The following is a 22,851-nucleotide window of genomic DNA, read 5'->3' on the forward strand; positions in this document are numbered from 1 at the left end:
CTGTGCAGACTGCAGCAAATGGACAGGGCCCTGGGAAGAACTGGACCATGTCTGCATGCCAAAGTGACCCACCACATCCTGTGGAGAACAGGAGATGGGAGAGGGGCAGAAAGACCAGTGAGGAAGTAGCTGGCATCAGCCATGTGGAGGCAAAGGTGCCTGGCACAGGTAGGGTGGCAGAAGTGGAGAGTAGGTGGGTTCAGAGCTTCGGAGGAGCACAGGGGGGCCTTTCCATGCTGTTCTTCCACGAACACTTCTCTGCTCAGATTCCCAAAAGGCAGGGCTGGCTTCTTGGGCCTTGCCAGAGTTGCTTGACCCAAATGCCCGACCCCCACGCTCGCCCTATGCACTTGGGGTGTGTCCAGCCCCAGCCCCAGCCCGGACTCAACACAAGCACAGCCTGTTGTCTGCCTGAGGCCCTGGAATCTGCTGCAGGGTGAGAGCCCGGAGCATGAGGTGAACACTCCTACCGCAGCCGTCCAGGCCTGCACACAGAGCGGGGTGGAAGCTGCTGCGGAAGGCCAGCCTGCCAGACCCGCGCACCGCAGACGCCTGGGTAGGTGGGACGGAGGCTCCCCGGTTGCCCCAGCTGTCTTCACGGGGCTCATCCTGTCAGCGACTCTGGGCGCCTTCTTTGGTCAGTACCCAGGTACCGGGCAAGGCTTACGCAGCTGCACCACCGCAACGAGACCCAGTGACGCTCCCACAGCAAGCACAGAACCACCCCCACCCAGGTAACCAGCCCGGTGCAGTCCGTCAGGCCCTCCTTCCCGCTGCTGCCCCAGCCCTCACACCAGTCCCTCCAGCCCTGCTTCCCATCAAGACGCTGGGAACACCAGCTGGTTTCACTCCTATGCAGATACTCTCAGGAGCCTCATTCAGCCCTGAAGCTCTTCCCCAAAGCAAAGACTCCCTTCTGCTCTCCCCACACCTGCTCCCTCCCCCGGCCCTGCTCCCCGGAGACCCCTGGATGGGGCGCCATTGGCCTCCGTTCTCCTGCTCCGAGCCTGCTGGGCGGCTGGGGTCTCCAGTGGTCCCCACCGAGTCTCCACCGGACCCAGCACGCCCCACCCCTGCCCCGGGCTGCGGCGGCCGCCCCTCCGGCCTCTAGTTTATTCCTCAGGGAACTGCCCAGGCTTCTAGGATCTTTGCGTATCCATTTCCCGGCCGTTCCTCCCTCGCACCCTGGGGGTCTCAGCTCCAGTGTGGCACCCTCAGGACGCCCCGCCCCCGCCAGAAGTCACCACCGCAAGCCCTCGAGTGCTTTCATTGTCACGCTCTGAAATGATCCGTGCAGTCACTGTTTTCGCGCTGTGCGGGTGTGCCAGGGTCTTCAGATAGGGGCTTCGGGCTGGGCACGCAGCAAGGGCGCGGGGGTGTGAGGGTTGCGAAAGGCCCTGGCCGGGACGGGCGGGAGGGTCCCAGGACTGGGGGTGTGACCACCCTGTCTCCTCTGAGCAGGGTCTCGCTTTCCTCGCCTCCGCAGGTGGTGGCCAACGGTCTGGATGCGCGGTACCGCCCCCGTCCCCACAGGACCCCGGACCCCGGGGCGCACCGTCGGCGCCTGCCCTCCGCTGCCTCCCCTCGCCCTCCCTTCTGCCTCCCGCGCCCTCCCCGCCCGCCGCGCTCCGGGGTTTGTTATTGTGCGGGTGCCCGCGGCGAGGGGAGCGGGGGCGCGTGCCGGGCCTGGCGCGTGCCCGTGGACGCGGCGTCGAGAGCGCGCCGGGGCCGGGGCCGGGGCGGGGCGGGGCGGGGGCGGGGCTCGGCATCCTCGGCGCCCCCGCCCGAGCTCGCGAACCCCGATTGGCTCCCTACGCCGGGAGCGCGCGAGGGCGCGGCGCTTGGGGCCGGGCGGGAGGCGCGCGCGGCGCCGGCGGCGGCCGCGGAGGAGCGCGGGGAGGGCTAGGGGAGGAGGAGGCGCCCGCCCTGTTCCCTGCAAAGCGGCCTTATTTATCTGGGCAGAGCCTCAGCCTCCCCGGTGGGAGGCTCGGGGCGGCCGATCCTCTCCCGCTGGGGAGCTCCTCTCCGTGCGCGGCCAAGGGGGCCCGGCCAGGCCGGGACGCGGGGCGCGGGGCGCGGGGCGCAGGGCGCGGCCGGGCCCTGCCGGCCAGTCCAGCACCTCAGCGGCCCCCGCGTGCGCGGACGCCCGTGCCGGGCTCCCCATGACGGGAAGTCGCCCGGCAGACAGCGTGGCATGAGCCAGGAGCCCGGGCCGAGGTAAGGTGCGCGCGTGGCCCGGCCGCGGGGCGGGGAAGGGGCCAGGCCGCACCTCGGTGGCGGCCACAATGAACAGGGGGCGGGGTGGGGGTGGGGGCCGCGCTGCCGCCGCCCGGGAAGGGCTTACGTAACGGCAGCCCCTTCCCCACCTCCCCCGCGGCCGCTGTGCCTCGGTCCCTGCCCGGCCTTCCCGCAGCCCGGCGCCCCGGCGGCCGGCCTGGAAGAGGCCCGCTCCCCACTGGCCAGACGTCCAGGGCTTGAGGGTCGGTGCCAGCTGGTCCGCCGAAAGGAGGAATTGCAGGCCCCCAGCGCCCATCCTGCCTGGCTGGGCTCAGAGCGCGCCCCTAGAGCTAAGTGACAGGCCAGGGACAGTTAAACTGCAGGGGGGGAGGGGGGCGGGTGGATGTGTGCGTCGGCCCTCCCCGGAGCGTCTTCTGGACCTGAGGCCTGCACTGAGCTGCTGCCCGCGGGAGAAGGGTGGGGAGAGCCTGGCATCTTCCTGGTTCTGGAGGTGGGACCTGGCTCAGCCAAGGCTGGAGGCCTCAGAAGGGAACTGCACCTTGAGATCTGCTGGGGAGGGTCCCGTGTCCTCTTTGGGATTTGGTGGGTGGAGATTCTCCACCCGTTACCCCAGAAGGAAAGAGGGCTGCAGTGGCAGCCTCAGAAACGCACGGCCCAGCAGCCACTCCAGGCCCCTCCCAGGCTCTGCTTGGGCAGCCTGCCCTCCACAGGAGCAGATGGCGGAGGCCACCTCACCTGCCCCTTCTTTCAGGCCCTTCCCCCACTGGCTAGGGGCAGCTCAGGCCTCACTGGATCCCCAGTAGATACAGGGCCTTCTCCCACCCCACCCCCTTGGCGAGGTGCTGGAGAGCAGCCTTGGAGCAGAAGGCCTGGGCGAGGCAAGGAGACAGGGGTTTTTGGTGTCCCGGGCCAGGACAGAGGCCTGGTGGAATCTGGCTGGCCTGGCCAGAGGCATACACAGGAATGGACCTGGAACCACCTGGAGGGGAGGGAAATTCAAGGCCCAGCTGCAAACATGGCTGTGCAGGACTCACTTGCCCCATTCCCTGCCCTCTGCCACCCCAACCACCCCTCACCTGGGGCCAGACCTATAAGCTCAGCCCCTTGTGGACAGACTGGCCTCCTCCAGCTCACACCCACTTCTGGGGCAGCAGAATGAATCCTACCCCCCACTGATGAGAGGGACATAAACGGCTTTGTGAGTGGGAGGGACGGGGCCCTGGAGCCAGGTGGACATGGACCCAGGAAGCCCTGTGTTGCTGAGGGGCGGGGATGCCTCACCCAGGTGTCAACGCTCAGCCACCGCAAGATCCCATCTGCTTGCATGTGGGCGCCCAGTGCTGTGCCTCCCAGGGCGGGGGTGGCAGTGAAGGGAGCTCCGTGGGTGAACAGGTGACCTGAGCCTTCCTCACCAGTGGCCCAGGAGGAGCAAACGACCGGACCACCACAGCGTGTGGGTTCAGATCCCCATTCCGTCACTGGACCGGAAGGAGGGATGAGGGCTTGTGGCAGCTGCCTGGAGCAGTAGGCACTGGGGGCCCAGGCCTCACCTCTGAACGTGCTCACGCTCTTCCGAGCAGGGGCTGAGACAAGGCCGGGATCCCAGCGTCCACCCTCCAGGGTGTCCAGCTTGCAAGGCCAAGCTGTGCTGGGCTTGACTGCGGGCCCTCCATCTGCTGGGGCAGCAACACAAGTCTCTCTTGAGGCCATGTGCCTGCTGGGCCATGGTGCCCCTTCCCAGGGTCCCCAGTACACCCCTAGAAGCATCTCTAGCTGGGGTCAGAAGAGGAGCTCTGCCGCTGTGCCACGTGCCAAGTGGCAGGGACACGGGTGTGCCTGCGTCACAGGGCTGCCACGGAATGTGTCAGTCTGCACCCTGTCCCCAATCCCCAGCCACCAACCCGGCTATCACCCCAGTCCCTGGGGCTGCCACTGCAGATGGAACCCGACGTGCATTTTTATGGCCACCAGTGCCCTGCCCAGGCTCCATGGGCAGGGTAGATGGTCCCTGAGATTCTGTGAGGGCTGAGTGTTCGGTTAGGCTGTTTTGGTCTGATGCTCACAGAGACGGAGAAAGAGACCTCCAAACCGGGGGTGCTGAGGGGTGAGGAGGTTTTCCAGGCATGCTTCCAAAAGAAGGATGTCCCAGGGGTGGGCACGCAGCGTGCAGCCTCTGCACAGAAGGCAGTGCCATAGCAGGGGCCCTGCGGGGCGAGGGCAGTGCTTAGAGACCACCAGGCCAGAGCTCACCAGCAGGGCGTCAGGACCTCAGAAGGCAGAACAGGGCAGGGCGAGGACCCTGCGTGGTCACCAGGCCAGGATCCAGGCCCAGGTACTAGGAATCGGCCAGCCCCAGGGCTCTTGGAGCCAATCCTAGCTCTGTGGAACTTCTGGAAAATCCCTCTGTAAGCTCTGCTTCCCCACTCCTGGTCAGGCAATGTGTGACTGAAGGACTCCGGCCAGTCGGAGGAGGGGCTGCGTGCGATGCGGGAGAGTGGGGCAGGAGGACCCCTTTCCTCTCTTGGTTCGGACCAGACGGTAAAGGATGGTGGCTGCTTCCTCAGCCCCGCAGCTCCAGAGGAGGGAGTCAGTGGAAAAGGAGATGGGCCTCCTCTGCTGAAGGCTCTGTGTATTCCAAGGTCCACCCCAGCCCTGAGGTCTTGGGAGCCCTCTCAGTGCCTCGGGTACTAACGTAGTCCCAACCCCCTTAGGCCAATCTCCCCTGCAGACACTGGCCATGGCAGGATCTGGATTCATTTCCTGAGCTATGCCATCCCTGCTGACTGGCCTCCTCCTAAGTTGGACCAGTCCTCCATCAGCCCTCCCGGACCTCTGGCAGCCGCACTCCTTTCTGTATGACTAATGGGGCTGCATTCCTCATTCATTCATTCATTCCCTAATTCATTCATTCCACGAGCATGCAGAGGCCATGCAGGTGTTGGTGGCGACTGTCCTCAGGGAGTCCCCAGTTCACATCAGGTGGACAGCGATGACAACCCATGTGATTGCGAGACCCTGGAGGCGCTTTCTCATGAGCTAGGGGTCTTGGAGCAGGAGGCTGGGGCCACCTCACAGCAGGCGCTGAGGGATGGAGGAGAAGAGCTTGCAGGCTTAGGCAGGGGAACAGCACCAGGCAGAGGGGTAGGAGAGGAGGAATGACGTGGCTGGGCTGTGGCATCAGGGCTGGGAAGGGGCAGGGGCTGAGGTCTCAGGGCTCAGTGACTTGATTCGCAGAAGAGGCAGCTTATAAGGGGCCCCAGCATGGCTGTCTGGGAATGGTAAGCCTGGACGCTGCGCACGAGAGGGTCCCCCAGGAGCACCAGGCCCCACCATCCTCCCTAGGCTCACTGTAGCCACACGCTTCACACTGCATCCCCTGGGGAGGACGTAAAGGCCACGGTCCCCTCTCCCCAGCAGCTCCCAGGCCAGGCTCAGGCTGCTGAGAACAAGACAGCTGAGGTACCTCTGCCTCTTTCCCCTGGGTGAGCTCAGGAGCCTCCAGCCCGGGAGGGGACCTCCCTGGAATTCCACTTCAAGCTGAGCCAGCACCACAGGGGCTGAGGCTGACCACAGGGGCTGAGGCTGAAGATGGTGTAGGCATGGCTGCCTTTTAAACAAGCCTCTTCCCGTATTAGCACACAGGGTGAAGGGAGACAGTCCTTAGCAGCCAATGCAGGTCGTCCGAGCCCCTCTGGGTGGAATGAGAGCTCTCACAGTCACTGAGCAGGAAGGGGGGGCCCTGAGCTATGGGAACCGGCTCCTTGGTGACCATCTGGCTGGGTGAGTGGGGCCAGGGCCAGGCAGAGGGGCCATTGTCAGCCCTCCAGGGACCTCTTGCTTAACTGGCAGAAAGACCCCTGTCTCCACCGTGGGCTCAGCTTTCTCCCACAGCGCCCATGCCTGGGCCAAAGCGTGTGGGTGTTTGCATTTTTTGAGCTACAGGGTAGAGGATTCTCAGGCTGGGTCAGTCAAGCCGGGAATGTGAGGAACAGCGAGGGCCGGCATCAGCGTGGACGCGAGATTAGGGAGCAGCAGGGCCACCTGTGCAGGACACAGCTCCCACCAAGCACAGGCGGGGAGGGCTGACCGGCAGGCAGAGCAGCGCCTTCTGCCCGCCGTGCGGGTGTGGATGAGGGCAGCCAGGCCCTGGCCCATACCCGGAGCTCTCCTCAGCCTGTCCCTCCCTCCCGTGTGCTCTCAAAGTGCAGCTTGGAGCCTGGAGGTGGGGACGGGGCTGTGGGCGCCGGCAAACGTGAGCTCCGGAGCGGGGCGGGAAGGGAACCCTGCCCATGCCCGGGGCATCCACGTGCCTCTCCCAGCCCCGGCGCTCCACGTGCAGGCCCATGACTGGGAGGGTTTTCAACCTAAATCGGCACTGCTCCGGGATTATTTCTCCCCTGACGCCGCCCCCGCCACCGGATCCTTCCCGGCTTCTCCCCCACTCCCCACCCCCGGGGCCCCTCCCTGCCGAGAGAGGGTAGCCGGGCCTCGGGGTTGCGGGGCTGCCCCGACGCCGCGGCTGTCCGCGGTGGAGCCGGCCGGGGCCTGGCCCGGAGCGCGCTGCAGGAGCGGCCGCTGTCCATGGTGCTGGCGCGGGTGCCGCGGCGGCCGGCGGCGTCTGCGGAGGCCCAGGCGTCCCCGGCAGCGATGTCTGGGCTCCCGGGTCTTGGGTAACGAGGGTCCCTACCCTGGGGGCACGGAGGGTGTTTAGGCCTGGCCTGCCTCCCCCTCTGGCCAGGAGTCGGGGCGGCTGTGGGCCTGGTGCTGCCCCCTCGGCCGCTGGCCTCCTGCGATGTCCCCTCTCCCCGGCTCTAGGAGGGAACCGAGGCAGCCCCGCGGCAGGCCTCCCGGAAACCGGGGACATCATTCACTCCTTGGAGCCTCGTGCTCCTCACCGGAAACCTGAGGTAGCGACGCTCCCACCCCTAAGGGCAGCTCTGGGATTGGAATGGGTGCCGACCCCCGCCGGCCCTCGAAAACGTTGTGATGTCGTCAGCCTCCGTGGGGCTGCCGCCTACTGATCATGGACCCATGATGGGGTCACCAGCCGTGGGTGCCTCCTTTGTGGAGGGACCAGCCCCTCCTTCCAGGTCCCAAATGACACTGCGAGGGAGAGGGAAATAGTACAGAGGGCGGGGGTGGGGCCAAGCTGGGTTCTTAGCCACAGGGGCCGCGTGTTCGGCTGACACCCCTGGTCCCGGCTCTGGCCTGCACCCCTCCCCAGACACGCACCCCTGGCCAGGCCTGCCCTGTCTGGGACTTGAAAGCCAATGGCGGGCCCAGTGCTGGGAAGAGCAGAGCCGGACCTCCCACTCCCTCCCTCCTGGCGGCCCTGCCTTCCTCCCCTCTGCTCTAACCAGATTATGGGGGATGGGCTGCCCCCCTTGGGGTTGCAGTGCCATCTCAGACCCCGCCACTGACTGTGGTGAAGCTGGCCAGGCCCTGTAGCCCCAGAAGGGACACCCACCCAAAAAGATGTGAGCCGTCCTCCTCCTGGGCATCTCCATATTCCAGGGCCCACCCAAGCCTTGGAATTTTCTTGGGAGACTTCTCAGACACCCCCTTGGTGGCTCCAACAGACCTCCCAGTGAGGCCATGGCAGGACGGGACAGGGTGAGCTGGGAGTGGCCCATTTCAAGCCCAGGGCATGTAACCCCAGGGCCTGAGGGTTGAGATCCCTGGGGCTCTATCTCCTCCCCAGATGTGGGGTGGGGGGGGGGAACAGCAGGAGATCCAGACTGCAGAGACGGTAAGGGTCCCACCTCTCCTTCCCTCTGTGGCTGTGCCCAGTGCCCCCTGCAACCCACTCACAGACTGGAGGCCTGAGGAGCGAGGGTACCCAGGGCTGGTCTCATCCCACCCTACGGGTGGATGTCACTGGCCTGAGGATAGCCTCCACATTGCCTTCTTCAGCTAGCTCTGGCCTGAACTTCAGCTTTACCACTAACCTGGTCATGACTTCAGGCAGGCAGTTTGCCTGGCCTGGGCCTCAGTTTCCTCATCTGCGCAGTGGGCACAGTCATCACAGCATCATCCTCATTGGACTGAGAAGATTAAAGTGGCAGCATGAGTGCCGGGTCCATGCCAACCAGGCTGGCACCACAGCAAACCCTGGGAAGATGCCTGCCTTTTCTTTGGGTGGATTCTTTTTTTTTTTTTTTTTTTTTTTTGAGACAAGGTCTTGCTCTGTTGCCCAGGCTGGAGTGCAGTGGTTTTCTGCTCACTGCAACCTCCGCCTCCTGGCTTCAACCGATTCTCCTGCCTCAGCCTCCCAAGTAGCTGGGCATACAGGCACCTGCCACCACACCCAGCTAATTTTTAATTTTTAGTAGAGATGGGGTTTTACCATGTTGGCCAAGCTGGCCTTGAACTCCTGACTGCAAGTGATCTGCCCACCTCTGCCTCCCAAAGGGCTGGGATTACAAGTATCTGCCACTGCACCCAGCCCCTTGAGTACAGTCTGAGCCAGGGAAGCTCCTGCAAGCGGGAAGGCTGGCTACAGAGCCACCACCAGAGCCCTTCCTAAGAGCTGCACAGTCACCCTGCAGGGAAGGGGCCAGAGACCACCCCAGACCCTTCCCTTCTGTTCCCCCAGTCAGTCACCCTGCCCAGCAGGGTGGCCCAGTGGGCACCGACAGTGGACAGCACAGCAGAAGAGGTGAGGAGAGCAGCTCTGGCCTCACCAGGTCCACCTCCATTTTCTTCTCTGTAAAATGGGCATCATGGTACCTAAGTACCAGAAAGTGTTGCTGTTTCCTGGCCTCACTGGGCAGGCAGAAAAGAGGGTGTCCGGCTGGGCGTGGTGGCTCATGCCTGTAATCCCAGCACTTTGGGAGGTCGAGGTGGATGGATCACTAGAGGTCAGGAGTTGGAGACCAGCCTGGCTAACATGGTGAAACCCCATCTCTACTAAAAATACAAAAACTTAGGCTGGGTGAGGTGACTCACGCCTATAATCCCAGCACTTTGGGAGGCCGAGGCAGGTGGATCACCTGAAGTTGGGAGTTTGAGACCAGCCTGACCAGCCTGGAGAAACTGCCTCTACTAAAAATATAAAAATTTAGGCTGGGCGAGGTGACTCAGGCCTATAATCCCAGCACTTTGGGAGCTGAGGCAGGCGGATCACCTGAGGTTGGGAGTTCGAGACCAATCAGCCTGACCAACCTGTAAAAACCCCATCTCTACTAAAAACACAAAATTAGCTGGGCATGGTGGTGCATGCCTGTCATCCCAGCTACTAGGGAGGCTGAGTCAAGAGAATCGCTTGAACCCGGGAGGCAGAGGTTGCATTGAGCCAAGATGGCGACATTGCACTCCAGCCTGGGCAACAGAGCAAAACCCTATCTTAAAGAAAAAAAAGTGGGGGGGGGCTATGGAACTTTAAAAATAGGGGTTAAAAAAAGAAAAAAAAATTATCTGGGTGTGCTGGCAGGAGCCTGTAGTCCCAGCTACAGGCTGAGGCATGAGAATGGCTTGAACCTTGGAGGCAGAGGTTGCAGTGAGCCAAGATCATGCCTCGCACTCAGCCTGCTCTCCAGGCAACAAGACTGAAACTCCGTCTCAAAAAAAAAAAGAGTGTCCATGGGTAATGAAGGCTGAGCTCAGTGAGTATAGTAGGTACCCAGTGAGGGCCGTGCATGGCTGCGGTCAGCTTCCTGTTGCTGCCGACAGGGAGGCAGAGGCAGGCACTTCCGTCTTCTCTGGCAGGTAGTTGTGGGAGCACTGTGGGGATACCCAGGGAGGGGAGGAGCCCCGCTGCGCCCCCCTAATCCTGGGCCTTCTAGAGACAGCAACAGACTCACTCCTCTCCCGGCCCTTGTGCGCAGAGCGTGCCAGGAAGATGTCGAGCCCGGGTATCGACGGGGACCCCAAGCCTCCATGCTTGCCTCGAAACGGCCTGGTGAAGCTGCCAGGCCAGCCCAACGGCCTGGGTGCGGCCAGCATCACCAAGGGCACACCAGCCACCAAGAACCGCCCCTGCCAGCCGCCACCCCCACCCACCCTCCCACCACCCAGCCTGGCTGCCCCACTGCCCCGGGCTGCCCTGGCCGGGGGCCCGTGCTCCCCGGCAGGTGGACCGGCCTCAGCCTTGACACCCGGGCCCCCAGCAGAGCGGCCGCCGCTGGCCACGGACGAGAAGATCCTCAATGGGCTCTTCTGGTACTTCTCAGCCTGCGAGAAGTGTGTGCTGGCCCAGGTGTGCAAGGCCTGGCGGCGCGTGCTCTACCAGCCCAAGTTCTGGGCAGGCCTCACGCCGGTGCTGCATGCCAAGGAGCTGTACAACGCGCTGCCTGGCGGCGAGAAGGAGTTCGTCAACCTGCAGGGCTTTGCCGCCAGAGGCTTCGAGGGCTTCTGCCTGGTTGGCGTCTCCGACCTGGACATCTGCGAGTTCATTGACAACTATGCGCTCTCCAAGAAGGGTGTCAAAGCCATGAGCCTCAAGCGCTCCACCATCACGGACGCAGGCCTCGAGGTGTGCGAGCAGGCTGGGTGGTGGCGGGGACGGGGCTGGGGGACAGGGCTGGGCAGCCCTGTGGGGGCTGGAGAGGATGGCGGCCTCGGGGTGGGGGAAAGCAAGACTGACTACGGGGGACCTTGTGCAAAACAAAAATGTGGGTCCCTTGTTCAAAGACTATCAAGGTTTTCAAGATAGTAGCAGCAGAGCAGCTGATTAAACGCAGGGCCAGGCTTGGCGCAGTGGCTCACACCCATCATCCCAGCACTGTGGGAGGCCCAGGTGGGCAGGTCACTTGAGGTCAAGAGGTCAGGAATTCAAGATCAGCCTGGTCAACATAGTGAAGCCCTGTCTCTACTAAAAATGCAAAAATTGGCCAGGCGCGGTGGCTCAAGCCTGTAATCCCAGCACTTTGGGAGGCCGAGGCGGGTGGATCACAAGGTCGAGAGATCGAGACCAACCTGGTCAACATGGTGAAACCCCATCTCTACTAAAAATACAAAAAATTAGCTGGGCATGGTGGCACGTGCCTGTAATCCCAGCTACTCGGGAGGCTGAGGCAGGAGAATTGCCTGAGCCCAGGAGGCGGAGGTTGCGGTGAGCCGAGATCGCGCCCTTGCACTCCAGCCTGGGTAACAAGAGCGAAACTCCGTCTCAAAAAAAAAAAAAAAAAAAAAAGCAAAAATTAGCAGCCAGGTGTGGTGGCTCACGCCTGTAATCCCAGCACTTTGGGAGGCCAAGGAGGGGCTGATCACAAGGTCAAGCGATGGAAACCATCCTGGCTAACATGGTGAAACCCCATCTCTACTAGAAACACAAAAAAATTGGCTGGGCATGGTGGCATGTGCCTGTAGTCCAAGCCACTCGGGAGGCTGAGGCAGGAGAATGGCTTGAATCTGGGAGGCAGAAGTTGCAGTGAGCCAAGATCACACTACTGGATGCCAACCTGGGCAACAGAGCAAAACTCCATCTCAAAAAAAAAAAAAAAAAAAGAAAAGAAAAGAAAAGAAAAAAATGCAAAAATTAGCTGGGTCTGGTGGCAGGCATCTGTAGTCCCAGGTACTTGGAACACTGAGGCAGAACTGCTTGAACCCGGGAGGCTGAGGGTGCAGGGAGCTGAGATGGTGCCACTGCACCCCAGCCTGGGGCATGGGCAACAAAGTGAGACTCTCTAAATAAATAAATAAATATAACTAAATGCAGGGTCGGGAAGATTCTGGGGGGAGCTGAGGAGCAGCTGGGGAAGGATCCCCCCAGGAGCAGCGGTCAGAGGAGCCACCTGGCAGCCAGGCCTGAAGTCTTAATTATAACATTGGTACCAACGCTCCTGGCACCTGCTCTGGTCCCAATGCCCGGCCTCCTCACACACTGCCAAGTGTTTTCAGAGTTCAGCTCCCTGCATGTTCACACCAGTAACCAGGACCACTGCCTCCTCCCTGCCGGCTCCATCCGCTCTGCGGGAAGGAGCGCCCCAGGCTGGAGGCAGGGAGCCTAGGCCTGGCGCGACCTTGACCCGGTGCCCGCCTCCTGCAGGTTATGCTGGAACAGATGCAGGGTGTGGTGCGTCTGGAGCTGTCCGGCTGCAATGACTTCACCGAGGCCGGGCTGTGGTCCAGCCTAAGCGCCCGCATCACCTCACTGAGCGTGAGCGACTGCATCAACGTAGCCGACGACGCCATCGCGGCCATCTCGCAGCTGCTGCCCAACCTGGCTGAGCTGAGCCTGCAGGCCTACCACGTGACGGACACGGCGCTGGCCTACTTCACTGCGCGCCAGGGTCACAGCACACACACGCTGCGCCTGCTCTCCTGCTGGGAGATCACCAACCACGGCGTGGTCAACGTGGTGCACAGCCTGCCCAACCTCACTGCGCTCAGTCTCTCGGGCTGCTCCAAGGTCACTGACGACGGCGTAGAGCTCGTGGCTGAGAACCTGCGCAAGCTGCGCAGCCTCGACCTCTCGTGGTGCCCACGCATCACTGACATGGCGCTGGAGTACGTGGCCTGCGACCTGCACCGCCTGGAGGAGCTCGTGCTGGACAGGTGCGTGCCCCGGGCCGCGGTGGGCGGGGCGGGGCACGGCAGGGGACGGTCGGGGGGAGGGGCTCCCGGCGTGGCCCGGGCGGAGGCGCGGTGGGCAGTGCCTTTGGAGGCCGAGCGCCTGGGAGTGGGCAGAAGCACAGCACTGGTTGGCTGGACCCCTGTCATTCGCAATGGGTGGGAACGAGAGGGGCAGGAAGGGATTCACGCCAGGGACACTCCTGGGAGGAGGAAGGAGGGCCGGGGCCAGGTGATTTGAAGGTGCGGGTCCCCTCTGGTGCAACCACAGGTGTGTGCGCATCACGGACACTGGCCTCAGCTATCTGTCCACCATGTCGTCCCTCCGCAGCCTCTACCTGCGATGGTGCTGCCAGGTACCGGCCCTCACGCCCAGGGACTGGGGAATCGGTGGGGGAGGTGGGGGCGTGGGGAGAGCTCCCGACCCCACTCAGATCCTGGGGAAGTCTGGGGCCCCTCCTATCCAGCAGCCAACCTAAGCGGAACGCAGGCGGAATGCAGGGGTCCCCGGGGCCCAACAGAACTTCCCAGCCGCCTCCGAGCTCGCGGACGCTGAGGAACCCCGGGCTTGAACCCACCTAGCGCTCCATGGACCCCAGGGTACCCTCCCCTTCGGTGCGGGTGAAAATCGTTGTTACCCCTCTACTCCTGACAGGTGCAGGACTTCGGGCTGAAGCACCTCCTGGCCCTGGGGAGTTTGCGCCTCCTGTCTCTGGCAGGTGAGACTCCCGATCCTGCTCTGACGCTGAGTGGTGACCACCCACCCCCACGGAGTCCCCCGCCCAGCCCGCCCGGTGCTACTGCAAACTCACCGTCCAGGGTCCGAGGGGGAGGAGGAGGGAGACGCGGCCCTGCCGTCCCGGCCCGAGCCCTAGGCCTCGCACTGAGCCCCCGCCCTGCTCCCGCCGCAGGCTGCCCTCTGCTCACCACCACCGGGCTGTCGGGCCTGGTGCAGCTGCAGGAGCTGGAGGAGCTGGAGCTGACCAACTGCCCGGGTGCCACCCCCGAGCTCTTCAAGTACTTCTCGCAGCACCTGCCCCGCTGCCTCGTCATCGAGTAGCGCGGGGGCCCCCGCCCCGGTCGCGGGAACCCGGCCATGACCTGGGCGGGGGCGCCGGGCGCCGCCGAGCCCCCTCTTCCCGCCCTGCACTGGGGGAGCCCCCGCGCCCCAGGGCCAGCGCAGGAGGTGGGGCGAGCCGAGGGAAAGCCCCGCCCCGGCCCTCGGCCCCTCCGCCCTTCCGGCCCCTCCCCGGGCAAGGGGGCGGCGAGTGGGCCCGTTCGGGCCCGCCCCACGCACGCACGCACACTCGGGGACTTTGTGCATGCCCCTCGTGCCCGCACTGCACGCCGCCCTCCGCCACGCCACAGCCGCCGCCATCACTCGCTCGCCCGCCCGCTTGGGGGGGCGGGGCTCGGTCCTTGCGGGGCGCTTTGAGCTCTCCAGACTGTGCCCTTACCGCCTTCCCCGCCACAACCGCTCTGTCTCCCCATTGTCCCCCCATCCCGGGCAGGGCCCAGGGGGATTGAGGGGGCTGGGTCCCCCAGGACACGGGGCCCGGAAGAGCCCCATGGGCTTCCTGCATCTTCCACTGCACCATGCCTGGAGCCCTCCGAAAGGGGTCAGGGGAAACCGGCCACCGCCAAAGCCATGGCCCGCGCCGAGGAGCTCGAGCCCTACCCGCACCTCCTCACCCATCCCGCCTGACCCAGGCGGCCTCCCGTCCTCCTTGCCACTGTGAGGGGCAGTCCCCTGTCCGCCCCCCAACCCGGCCTTGGCCCCTGGCCAGGCTGAGACAGAATTGGGCAGGGAGTGGGTGGAAGGGCTGGCGATCACCTTGGAGTCATCAACATTAGCCCAGCTGACTCCGTCCGCCTCACCCCAGGGTGGCACAGGCGCCTCGAAAGCCCCCAAGTTGGAGCCGCCCTCAGGGCTCTCAGGCCCCGGGAGAGGCCTGGGCCGACCCCACACCTCAGCCCTTGGACCTGGCCAGGCCCAGTTCAGGCCTGGGCATCGAGCTTCACCCCGGGCGGGTCTCCTCAGGTGGAGTCTGCAAAGTGGACCCAGCCAAGCTTGGGTCAGGGTCAGCACTGACCAGCGACTCCAATCTTCCAGTGGCCAGCACACCCTAGACACCCCGAGGAGGGAGGGCTCCTTTCTAGCCTCCCCCCAACTCCACCCCTCCCCAGCTTCCCAAACTTCTGCCTGCCCAAACGGGCTCTGACCGTGCTCTGTCGGCCCCAGACATTTGGAAGTCCTGGGGGATGCTGGCAAATCTCAGCCGTCGCCGAGGAGGGGGCTGGGACCCCTTCCCATCCCAACCTTGAGCCCCAGGAGATTCAGCGCCCACACCCAATCTTGGGACACTCCCTATCTGGTTGGAAGAGAGTAACCAGTTTCCAGAGAGCCAGAGAGTGAAAGAGAAAGAGAGTGAGAGAGAGAGACAGAGAGAGAGAGAGAGAGAGACAGAGAGAGAGAGAGAGATGCTGTTGAATCAGAAACAGTTCAACAGCCCAAAGATTTTCCTGCCCCTGGAGTGCCAGCCCCAGGAAGCTCCAGGGCTGAGTGGTCAGGAGCCAGTTTCTCCAGCCCCTCCTCCCCACAACCCTTGGTGGGGAGGGGCAGCTGCCCATTTGCCCAAAGTATTAATGCAACTGAAGCTGTGATATTTCCAACGACTGCAGGAGGAAAAATTAAGGGGAGAGAGGAAAAACAAAACCAACCAACCCCTAAAATCATTTTCTTATTGTACATAACGACCTCATTCTCCTGTATATGCGGAAGATATAACCTTATATTTGGTAAGTGTTTCTTGTGCTATTTTATCACGTGACCTGTTTATAAAAATATATATTAAAAAAGTTGTAAAAACATGTGTCTGAGTTGTTTTCAGGTCATCAGACCATGGTGCAGGAGGGTGTATTTGCCCTGCGTGTCCCAGGTCTCAGGATCATTCTGTACGTCTTACCAGATTTATTCATTCTTGCAACAAAGGGGTAGAGGCTGGATGCCGATAGGGTAGACTGGAAGGAAACGGCAGCGACTGTGTGGAAGGCGGCGGACTTCCCATTGCTTAAATCACATAACATTTCCTCCGAAATTTCCAGAGTCTAGCCCACCCTTCCAGAAAGGCAGAAATGAGCTGTGTTCTAGGCACAGAGTAACAGGCAGGGACAAAGATGTTGCAAAAGATTACACAATGCACCAACAGCAAAGGGTCACACCCAGGAGAGAAACAGGTTGAAAGACGGCAAAGGAGGCCTGGCACAATGGCTCATGCCTGTATTTCCAGCAATTAGGGAGGCTGAAGTGGGTGGATCACCTGAGGTCAGAAGTTCGAGTCCAGCCTGGCCAACATGGTGAAACCCTGTCTCTACTAAAAGTACAAAAAGCCAGGTAAGGTGTAATCCCAGCTACTCGGGAGGCTGAGGCAGGAGAATCGCTGGAACTCAGTGGGTGGAGGTTGCAGTGAGCTGAAAATGTACCCCCTCACTCCAGGCTGGGTCAAAGAGTGAAACTCCATCTCAGAAAGTTTTTTAAAAAGGAAGAGGGCAACTGGGTGAACAGGTGTGTTAGGCACTAAGCATTTGGTGGGGGCTGAGCCCTATGCGATTTCTGCCCTGTGGAATTCACACTCTTGTGTGAGCAACAAGAACCAGTAACAAACGGATGTGCGGCGACAAGTGCCGTGGAGGCCGCACGGATGGAGAAGCCAGTTAGGCGCAATGGTCAGGGCAGTCCTCTCTGGAGGAGGCTTAGCCCGTACAACGTCCGTGAGGCAGGAAAGGGCTTGCTGGGCTGGGAAACTGGGTGGAAGCTGCTGTGGCTGGCGATTCGCAGGGGCTGGCGGAGGCAAGGTGTTGGGGATTTATTCACAGTGCCATGGGAGCTGCCAGAGGCCTTAGACAGAAGACTGGTACTGGACTTCTGTGCGGGTTTCACATCAGAGGCGAACGATGGACCCAGGAAAGCCGTTGGGAGGCTGCTCCCAAGGTCCAGGAGTGAGGAAGGAGGGGAAGACTGGAGCCACTCAAAACTTGTCTAGGGATGACCAGACGTCATGATGGACCTGGGCATTGCAATATCCAGGTACTGGTATTAAAATATTGAAATTAAGACCGAAAAAGTACAGGCCAGGCGCAGTGACTCACACCTGTAATCCCAGTACTTTGGGGGGCTGAGGAAGGAGGATCGCTTGAGTTCAGCAGTTCGAGGCCAGCCTGGCCAACATGGTGAAACCCCGACTCTACTAAAACTCTACAAAAAATATTAGCCGGGTGTGGCAGAACGTACCTGGAACCCCAGCTACTCGGGAGGCTGAGACGGGAGAATTGCTTGAACCAGCCAGGTGGAGGTTGCAATGAGCCGAGGTCACGCCACCGCACTCCATCCTGGGCGACAGAGCGAGACTCCGTTTCAAAAATAAATAACACACAAGCACAGCCCCGTAAGGCAATGGCGGCCCCCAGACCGCCGTCCGGGTCCCGCTCCGCCTCGGCCGCAGGCAGCTCCCTGACTCGGAACTTTCGTGGTGTGAGGCGAGAGTCGGTGCCGCTTCCGGAGAGGAGCGGGCAAGGAAAGGACCACTTCCGGCGAGGGGCGGGAAAGAAAAGCAGCTTCCGGCGCCACGCTTCCGGACAGCCGTGCGCTTTTAGCAGAAGACTGGGGTTCGCGCTGGGGAGAACGGCTGCCCTGGGCCCTCTAGTTCTCGTCCCGCAGCGTCCGCTCCCTCGCGCCACTGCGCCAGGGAACCTCTGTGCCGCCCCCAGGAACTCTGCTTCTCTCCTGCCTCCGGTCCCGCCAGACACCTCGAGCTCCCTGAGTAGCTCGGTCTTTGAGGTCCCTCTGGGCCCCTCGCGCGTCTATCACCGGAGTCCCTGGGCCCCTCTAGCCCTCTGTTCCCTCCTCTCTGTTGTTCCTCCCCAGGGCCCCGCCGCCCTCGGCCTCGTACGCAGGACTGACCGTGTGGTCAGTGGGAGTCACCTCGCTCCCCTGCTGGGACTGACTGACCCAGGGTTTAGTGACTGCCCAGATCTGGCTGATGGGGACATCGAGAGGTGGCCTGGGCCGGGACTGTCCAGCTAGGATCTTTCGTGGAAGTCAGACATGAAACTGACAGGCCTAAGGGAAGCTAGGAAGCTTTCTCACGGCTCAGCCAGGGTGATGATGGGCTGGACTGACTAAAGTGAGTTCGAGCTTGCTTGTCAGGCTGATTGGTTGATGGACTGCCCTGGACTGGCTCACCAAGACTGACCAGGCCGGGCCCAAGCAGTTCTGAGGTTCCCAACCTGGGCTGGAAGTCTGAACTGATGGCCCACTCAGGCTGACCAGGTCAGCCCACTTCACTGATCTCCTGACCCCTGACCTCATCACCTGTACAGCCATGGAGAAGATGTCCCGTGTAACCACAGCCCTGGGTGGCAGCGTGCTGACAGGCCGCACCATGCACTGCCACTTGGATGCTCCTGCCAACGCCATCAGCGTGTGCCGTGACGCGGCCCAGGTGGTCGTAGCAGGCCGCAGCATCTTCAAGATCTATGCCATCGAGGAGGAGCAATTCGTGGAGAAGCTGAACCTGCGTGTGGGGCGCAAGCCTTCACTTAACCTGAGCTGCGCTGACGTGGTCTGGCACCAGATGGATGAGAACCTGCTGGCCACAGCAGCCACCAATGGTGTGGTGGTGACGTGGAACCTGGGCCGGCCATCCCGGAATAAGCAGGACCAGCTGTTCACAGAGCACAAGCGCACAGTGAACAAAGTCTGCTTCCACCCCACCGAAGCCCATGTGCTGCTCAGTGGCTCCCAGGATGGCTTCATGAAGTGCTTTGACCTCCGCAGAAAGGATTCTGTCAGCACCTTCTCGGGTGAGGCCACAGAGGCAGGTCAGGGCACGTGGGCCACTCTGCCACGCCCAGCCTGTCCATGCAGGACGGGAAGTGCTCCGTGCATCAGAGGGCTTCCTCGGGGGAAAGGGGGTCAGCAGGGGAGGGACGGGGCCGGTTGGGCTGGGCCGCGTCTGAGCCAGGGCAGTGGAGTGGGAAGAGGTAAGAGATGAGACCAGCAGAAATTGAGGCTAGATGTTGGGTGAGATAGGGCCGAGTCCAGTGATCTTCCAGCCAGCCCAGGTGACTGAGCAGAAAGCCACTACAGGACTCCCTCCCCTCACCTGGGAGCTGCAGAGGCTGCCTCACAGCAAGAAGTCTGCCAGGACTTCCAGGTTTCCTGGCCCGGGGAGGCAGAGGAGGTGGGTTTGCTATCCAGTGTCCCGGGGCCCTTTTCCTAGCAGGCCCAGCTCCAGTGGCCACCCTGAGCCAGTTCTCCCTTGTTCACGAAGAGACGAGGTGACGTGGAACTCTCAGGGGCCTCAGAGAATTTACAAGCCACTTAAGACAGATCCCGAGCTGCTTGCCCTGGAGGGCCCTGGAGGAAGGCTGGGCACACCCTCAGAGGCTCTTGGTGAGGTGGTCCACTAGGATGGACCTGGACCCTGAGTCCCCCAGTCCTTTGGGGCTGACCAGGCAGCTCCAGCTCCAGGTGAAGGGACTGTGTCGAGGCCGGGGGCACCCTGCTCAGCATCTCTTTGGGCCTCCCGCAGGAGGCCACGGGAGTGGGTGATGACTGGGTGGGTTCCTGTACTCCAGTGCTCAGCTGCTGTGTCCTGAGGCTGCACCCCAGCTTTGCTCATGGGCAGATGCAGGTTGCAGAATGTGGTGCAAATGGGGCCTGTGAGGATGTGTTAAAAACCACCCGGCGTGCTGCTCCCGGGCCCAGTTTCTTGTGGCGACTCTATGTGGCTGCTCCCTGGGGCACTCTACCCTCTGGGCCTCTGTTCTGGGCCACAGGCAGGTGTGTGACACCATTCCACAGCTGCTCCAAGGGGGCACCCCGTGGGCCACCCCCTCACCTCCCCTGCATTGACGCCCTGCCTGCAGGCCAGTCCGAGAGCGTGCGGGACGTCCAGTTCAGTATCCGGGACTACTTCACCTTCGCCTCCACCTTTGAGAATGGCAATGTGCAGCTCTGGGACATCCGGCGCCCCGACCGGTGTGAGAGAATGTTCACGGCCCACAACGGCCCCGTCTTCTGCTGCGACTGGCACCCCGAGGATAGGTGTGCATGGGAGTGCAGGGACAGCAGGCTGACAGGAGGCTCTCACTGCCTGTGACCTGTGAGACAGTTGGGAGCAGCAGAGCTGGGTGGGGGGTCCCCTGTCCGTGGGAAAGGCCATTGAGGGTTTGGATGGGGCCTTCCCACAGGGGCTGGTTGGCCACAGGAGGGCGCGACAAGATGGTGAAGGTCTGGGACATGACCACACACCGCGCCAAGGAGATGCACTGTGTGCAGACCATTGCCTCGGTGGCCCGTGTCAAGTGGCGGCCGGAGTGCCGCCACCATCTGGCCACGTGCTCCATGATGGTGGACCACAACATCTACGTGTGGGACGTGCGCCGGCCCTTCGTGCCAGCTGCCATGTTCGAGGAGCATCGAGACGTCACCACAGGCATCGCCTGGCGCCACCCACACGACCCCTCCTTCCTGCTGTCTGGCTCCAAGGACAGCTCACTCTGCCAGCACCTGTTCCGTGACGCCAGCCAGCCCGTGGAGCGTGCCAACCCCGAGGGCCTCTGCTACGGCCTCTTCGGAGACCTGGCCTTTGCCGCCAAGGAGAGCCTTGTGGCTGCCGAGTCAGGGCGCAAGCCCTACACTGGTGACCGACGCCACCCCATCTTCTTTAAGCGCAAGCTGGACCCTGCTGAGCCCTTTGCAGGCCTCGCCTCCAGCGCCCTCAGCGTCTTTGAGACGGAGCCGGGTGGCGGCGCCATGCGCTGGTTTGTGGACACAGCTGAGCGTTATGCGCTGGCCGGCCGGCCGCTGGCTGAGCTGTGTGACCATAATGCAAAGGTGGCTCGAGAGCTTGGCCGCAACCAGGTGGGTGGGTGGTGAGCCTGCGGGGCCCGGGGCTGGTTCCCCTGCCAGCTGTCCCGCCCCCCACTTCAAGCTCCGCACTGGGCTCCAGCCAGTCCTACCAACAGCCCTTGCCCCGGCAGCCGAGGGTATCAGGATCACACAGGGCCAGGCTCCAGGGTGGGCTGGACCGAGCACTGTCCTCTGCAGGGCGGAGGTCTGGGGAGTCATGTGGTCAAGCTCTGTTCTGCCCCCTTGCTTCTGCAGCTCTCCAGGCACTGGCCGCGGTAGACGTGTGAGCTGCTGCCCCCATGCCCATCTCTTGCTGCCCCGCAGTTCCCTTCCGCTCAATTCCGTTCTCTGTGCTGCTGTAGGATGGAGCTTGGGATTTTTCTCTTCCCATGAACCTCAGCTTCCCTACCTGGGGCGGGCCTAGACATTGGGTCCGTGGGGCAGCTGAATGCTGAGGGCTTGTGATTCAGTCCAGGCAAAGGGGAACCTGCATGGGGTGCTGGGTTACCAGGACCCCCACAAGTGACCAGTGCCTGCCCCCAGGTGGCGCAGACGTGGACCATGCTGCGGACCATCTACTGCAGCCCTGGCCTGCTGCCCACCGCAAACCTCAGCCACAGCATGGGCAAGGGTGGCTCCTGTGGCCTGCAGCTCATGAACAGGTAGATGCCAGGGACAGCTCTCCCCAGGGGCTTGGGCCGCTCAAGCCCACCTACCCATGGGCCTTTTCTGCCTTCAGTTTCAATCTGAAGGATATGGCCCCAGGGTTGGGCAGTGAGACCCGGCTGGACCGCAGCAAAGGAGACGCCCGGAGCGACACGGTTCTGCTTGACTCCTCCGCCACACTCATCACCAATGAGGGTAGGCTGTGGTGGGTGGGGGTGCTGGCGGGAGTGGGGCGGGGGCATCCCACAGGACCCTGAATGCCGGTCCCAACGTTGGGCAGATAACGAGGAAACCGAGGGCAGCGACGTACCTGCCGACTACCTCCTGGGTGACGTGGAGGGCGAGGATGACGAGCTGTACCTGCTGGACCCGGAACACACGCACCGTAAGTGGGGTCCGGGCAGGGCCGGGTGGAGAAGTGGATGGAGGACGGAGGCTCAGAGCTTCTGCTCGCCCGGGCCTCCCAGCCGAGGAGCCCGAGTGCGTGCTGCCGCAGGAGGCCTTTCCACTGCGCCATGAGATTGTGGACACACCTCCCGGGCCCGAGCACCTGCAGGACAAGGCCGACTCCCCGCACGTGAGCGGCAGCGAGGCGGATGTGGCCTCCCTGGCCCCCGTGGACTCCTCCTTCTCGCTCCTGTCCGTCTCACACGCGCTCTACGACAGCCGCCTGCCGCCCGACTTCTTCAGCGTGCTGGTGCGGGACATGCTGCATTTCTATGCTGAGCAGGGTGACGTGCAGATGGCTGTATCTGTGCTCATCGTCCTGGGTGAACGGGTGCGCAAAGACATCGACGAGCAGACCCAGGTGTGTGGCGGGCGGGGCCTCCTCCCTCTGAAGCGCGTTGCCCTGCACCCAGATTCTGACCGCCGGGCACTCCTTTCCCAGGAGCACTGGTATACCTCCTACATAGACCTGCTGCAGCGCTTCCGCCTGTGGAACGTGTCCAACGAGGTGGTCAAGCTGAGCACGAGCCGTGCGGTCAGCTGCCTCAACCAGGCCTCCACCACCCTGCATGTCAACTGCAGCCACTGCAAACGGCCCATGAGCAGCCGGGGCTGGGTCTGCGACAGGTGGGCAGTGGGGTCGGGAGGTGGGGCAGGGGCCTGCAGGCAGCGCGGGAGCCTCCGCTGAGGCGTCCGCCCTCCCGCCCGCCCCCAGGTGCCACCGCTGCGCCAGCATGTGCGCCGTCTGCCACCACGTTGTCAAGGGCCTGTTCGTGTGGTGCCAGGGCTGCAGCCACGGCGGCCACCTGCAGCACATCATGAAGTGGCTGGAAGGCAGCTCCCACTGTCCCGCGGGCTGCGGCCACCTCTGCGAGTACTCCTGAGCGTCTGCCAGGCTCCCCTGGGGCCTGGGGACCTGACCGCCCGGCCGGCCGCGTGCAGCACCCCGCCTGGTCTTGTGCCCCGCACGGGCGGAGGCTGGAACTTGAAACCCCAATAAAGGAAGTGAAATCGCTGTCAGCGCGGCGGGCTTGCAGTGTGCTTGCGGTGCAGCGGGTGCGCGGGGGCTTTCT

The 22,851-nt window shown here is 62.8% G+C and overlaps 2 protein-coding genes across 2 annotated transcripts; both read left to right on the forward strand.

The window, feature by feature from the left end:
* Positions 1-1,833: 1,833 nt before the first annotated feature.
* On the forward strand, positions 1,834-15,621 carry FBXL16 (F-box and leucine rich repeat protein 16). Its single transcript, XM_039477929.2, has 6 exons — positions 1,834-2,217; positions 10,065-10,711; positions 12,227-12,735; positions 13,022-13,106; positions 13,406-13,469; positions 13,662-15,621. The coding sequence occupies exons 2-6, from the start codon at positions 10,079-10,081 to the stop codon at positions 13,808-13,810; spliced, it is 1,440 nt and encodes a 479-aa protein (XP_039333863.1). The 5' UTR covers positions 1,834-2,217; positions 10,065-10,078; the 3' UTR covers positions 13,811-15,621.
* A 1,742-nt stretch (positions 15,622-17,363) lies between these two features.
* WDR24 (WD repeat domain 24) lies at positions 17,364-22,793 on the forward strand. The gene is made up of 9 exons (XM_003928355.4): positions 17,364-18,612; positions 19,681-19,858; positions 20,005-20,677; positions 21,209-21,327; positions 21,405-21,526; positions 21,612-21,716; positions 21,799-22,139; positions 22,221-22,405; positions 22,494-22,793. The coding sequence occupies exons 1-9, from the start codon at positions 18,132-18,134 to the stop codon at positions 22,660-22,662; spliced, it is 2,373 nt and encodes a 790-aa protein (XP_003928404.2). The 5' UTR covers positions 17,364-18,131; the 3' UTR covers positions 22,663-22,793.
* The last annotated feature ends 58 nt before the right edge of the window (positions 22,794-22,851 follow it).

Source organism: Saimiri boliviensis, chromosome 12, assembly GCF_048565385.1.
Source record: "Saimiri boliviensis isolate mSaiBol1 chromosome 12, mSaiBol1.pri, whole genome shotgun sequence".
In the NCBI taxonomy this organism is placed as follows: Eukaryota; Metazoa; Chordata; class Mammalia; order Primates; family Cebidae; genus Saimiri; species Saimiri boliviensis.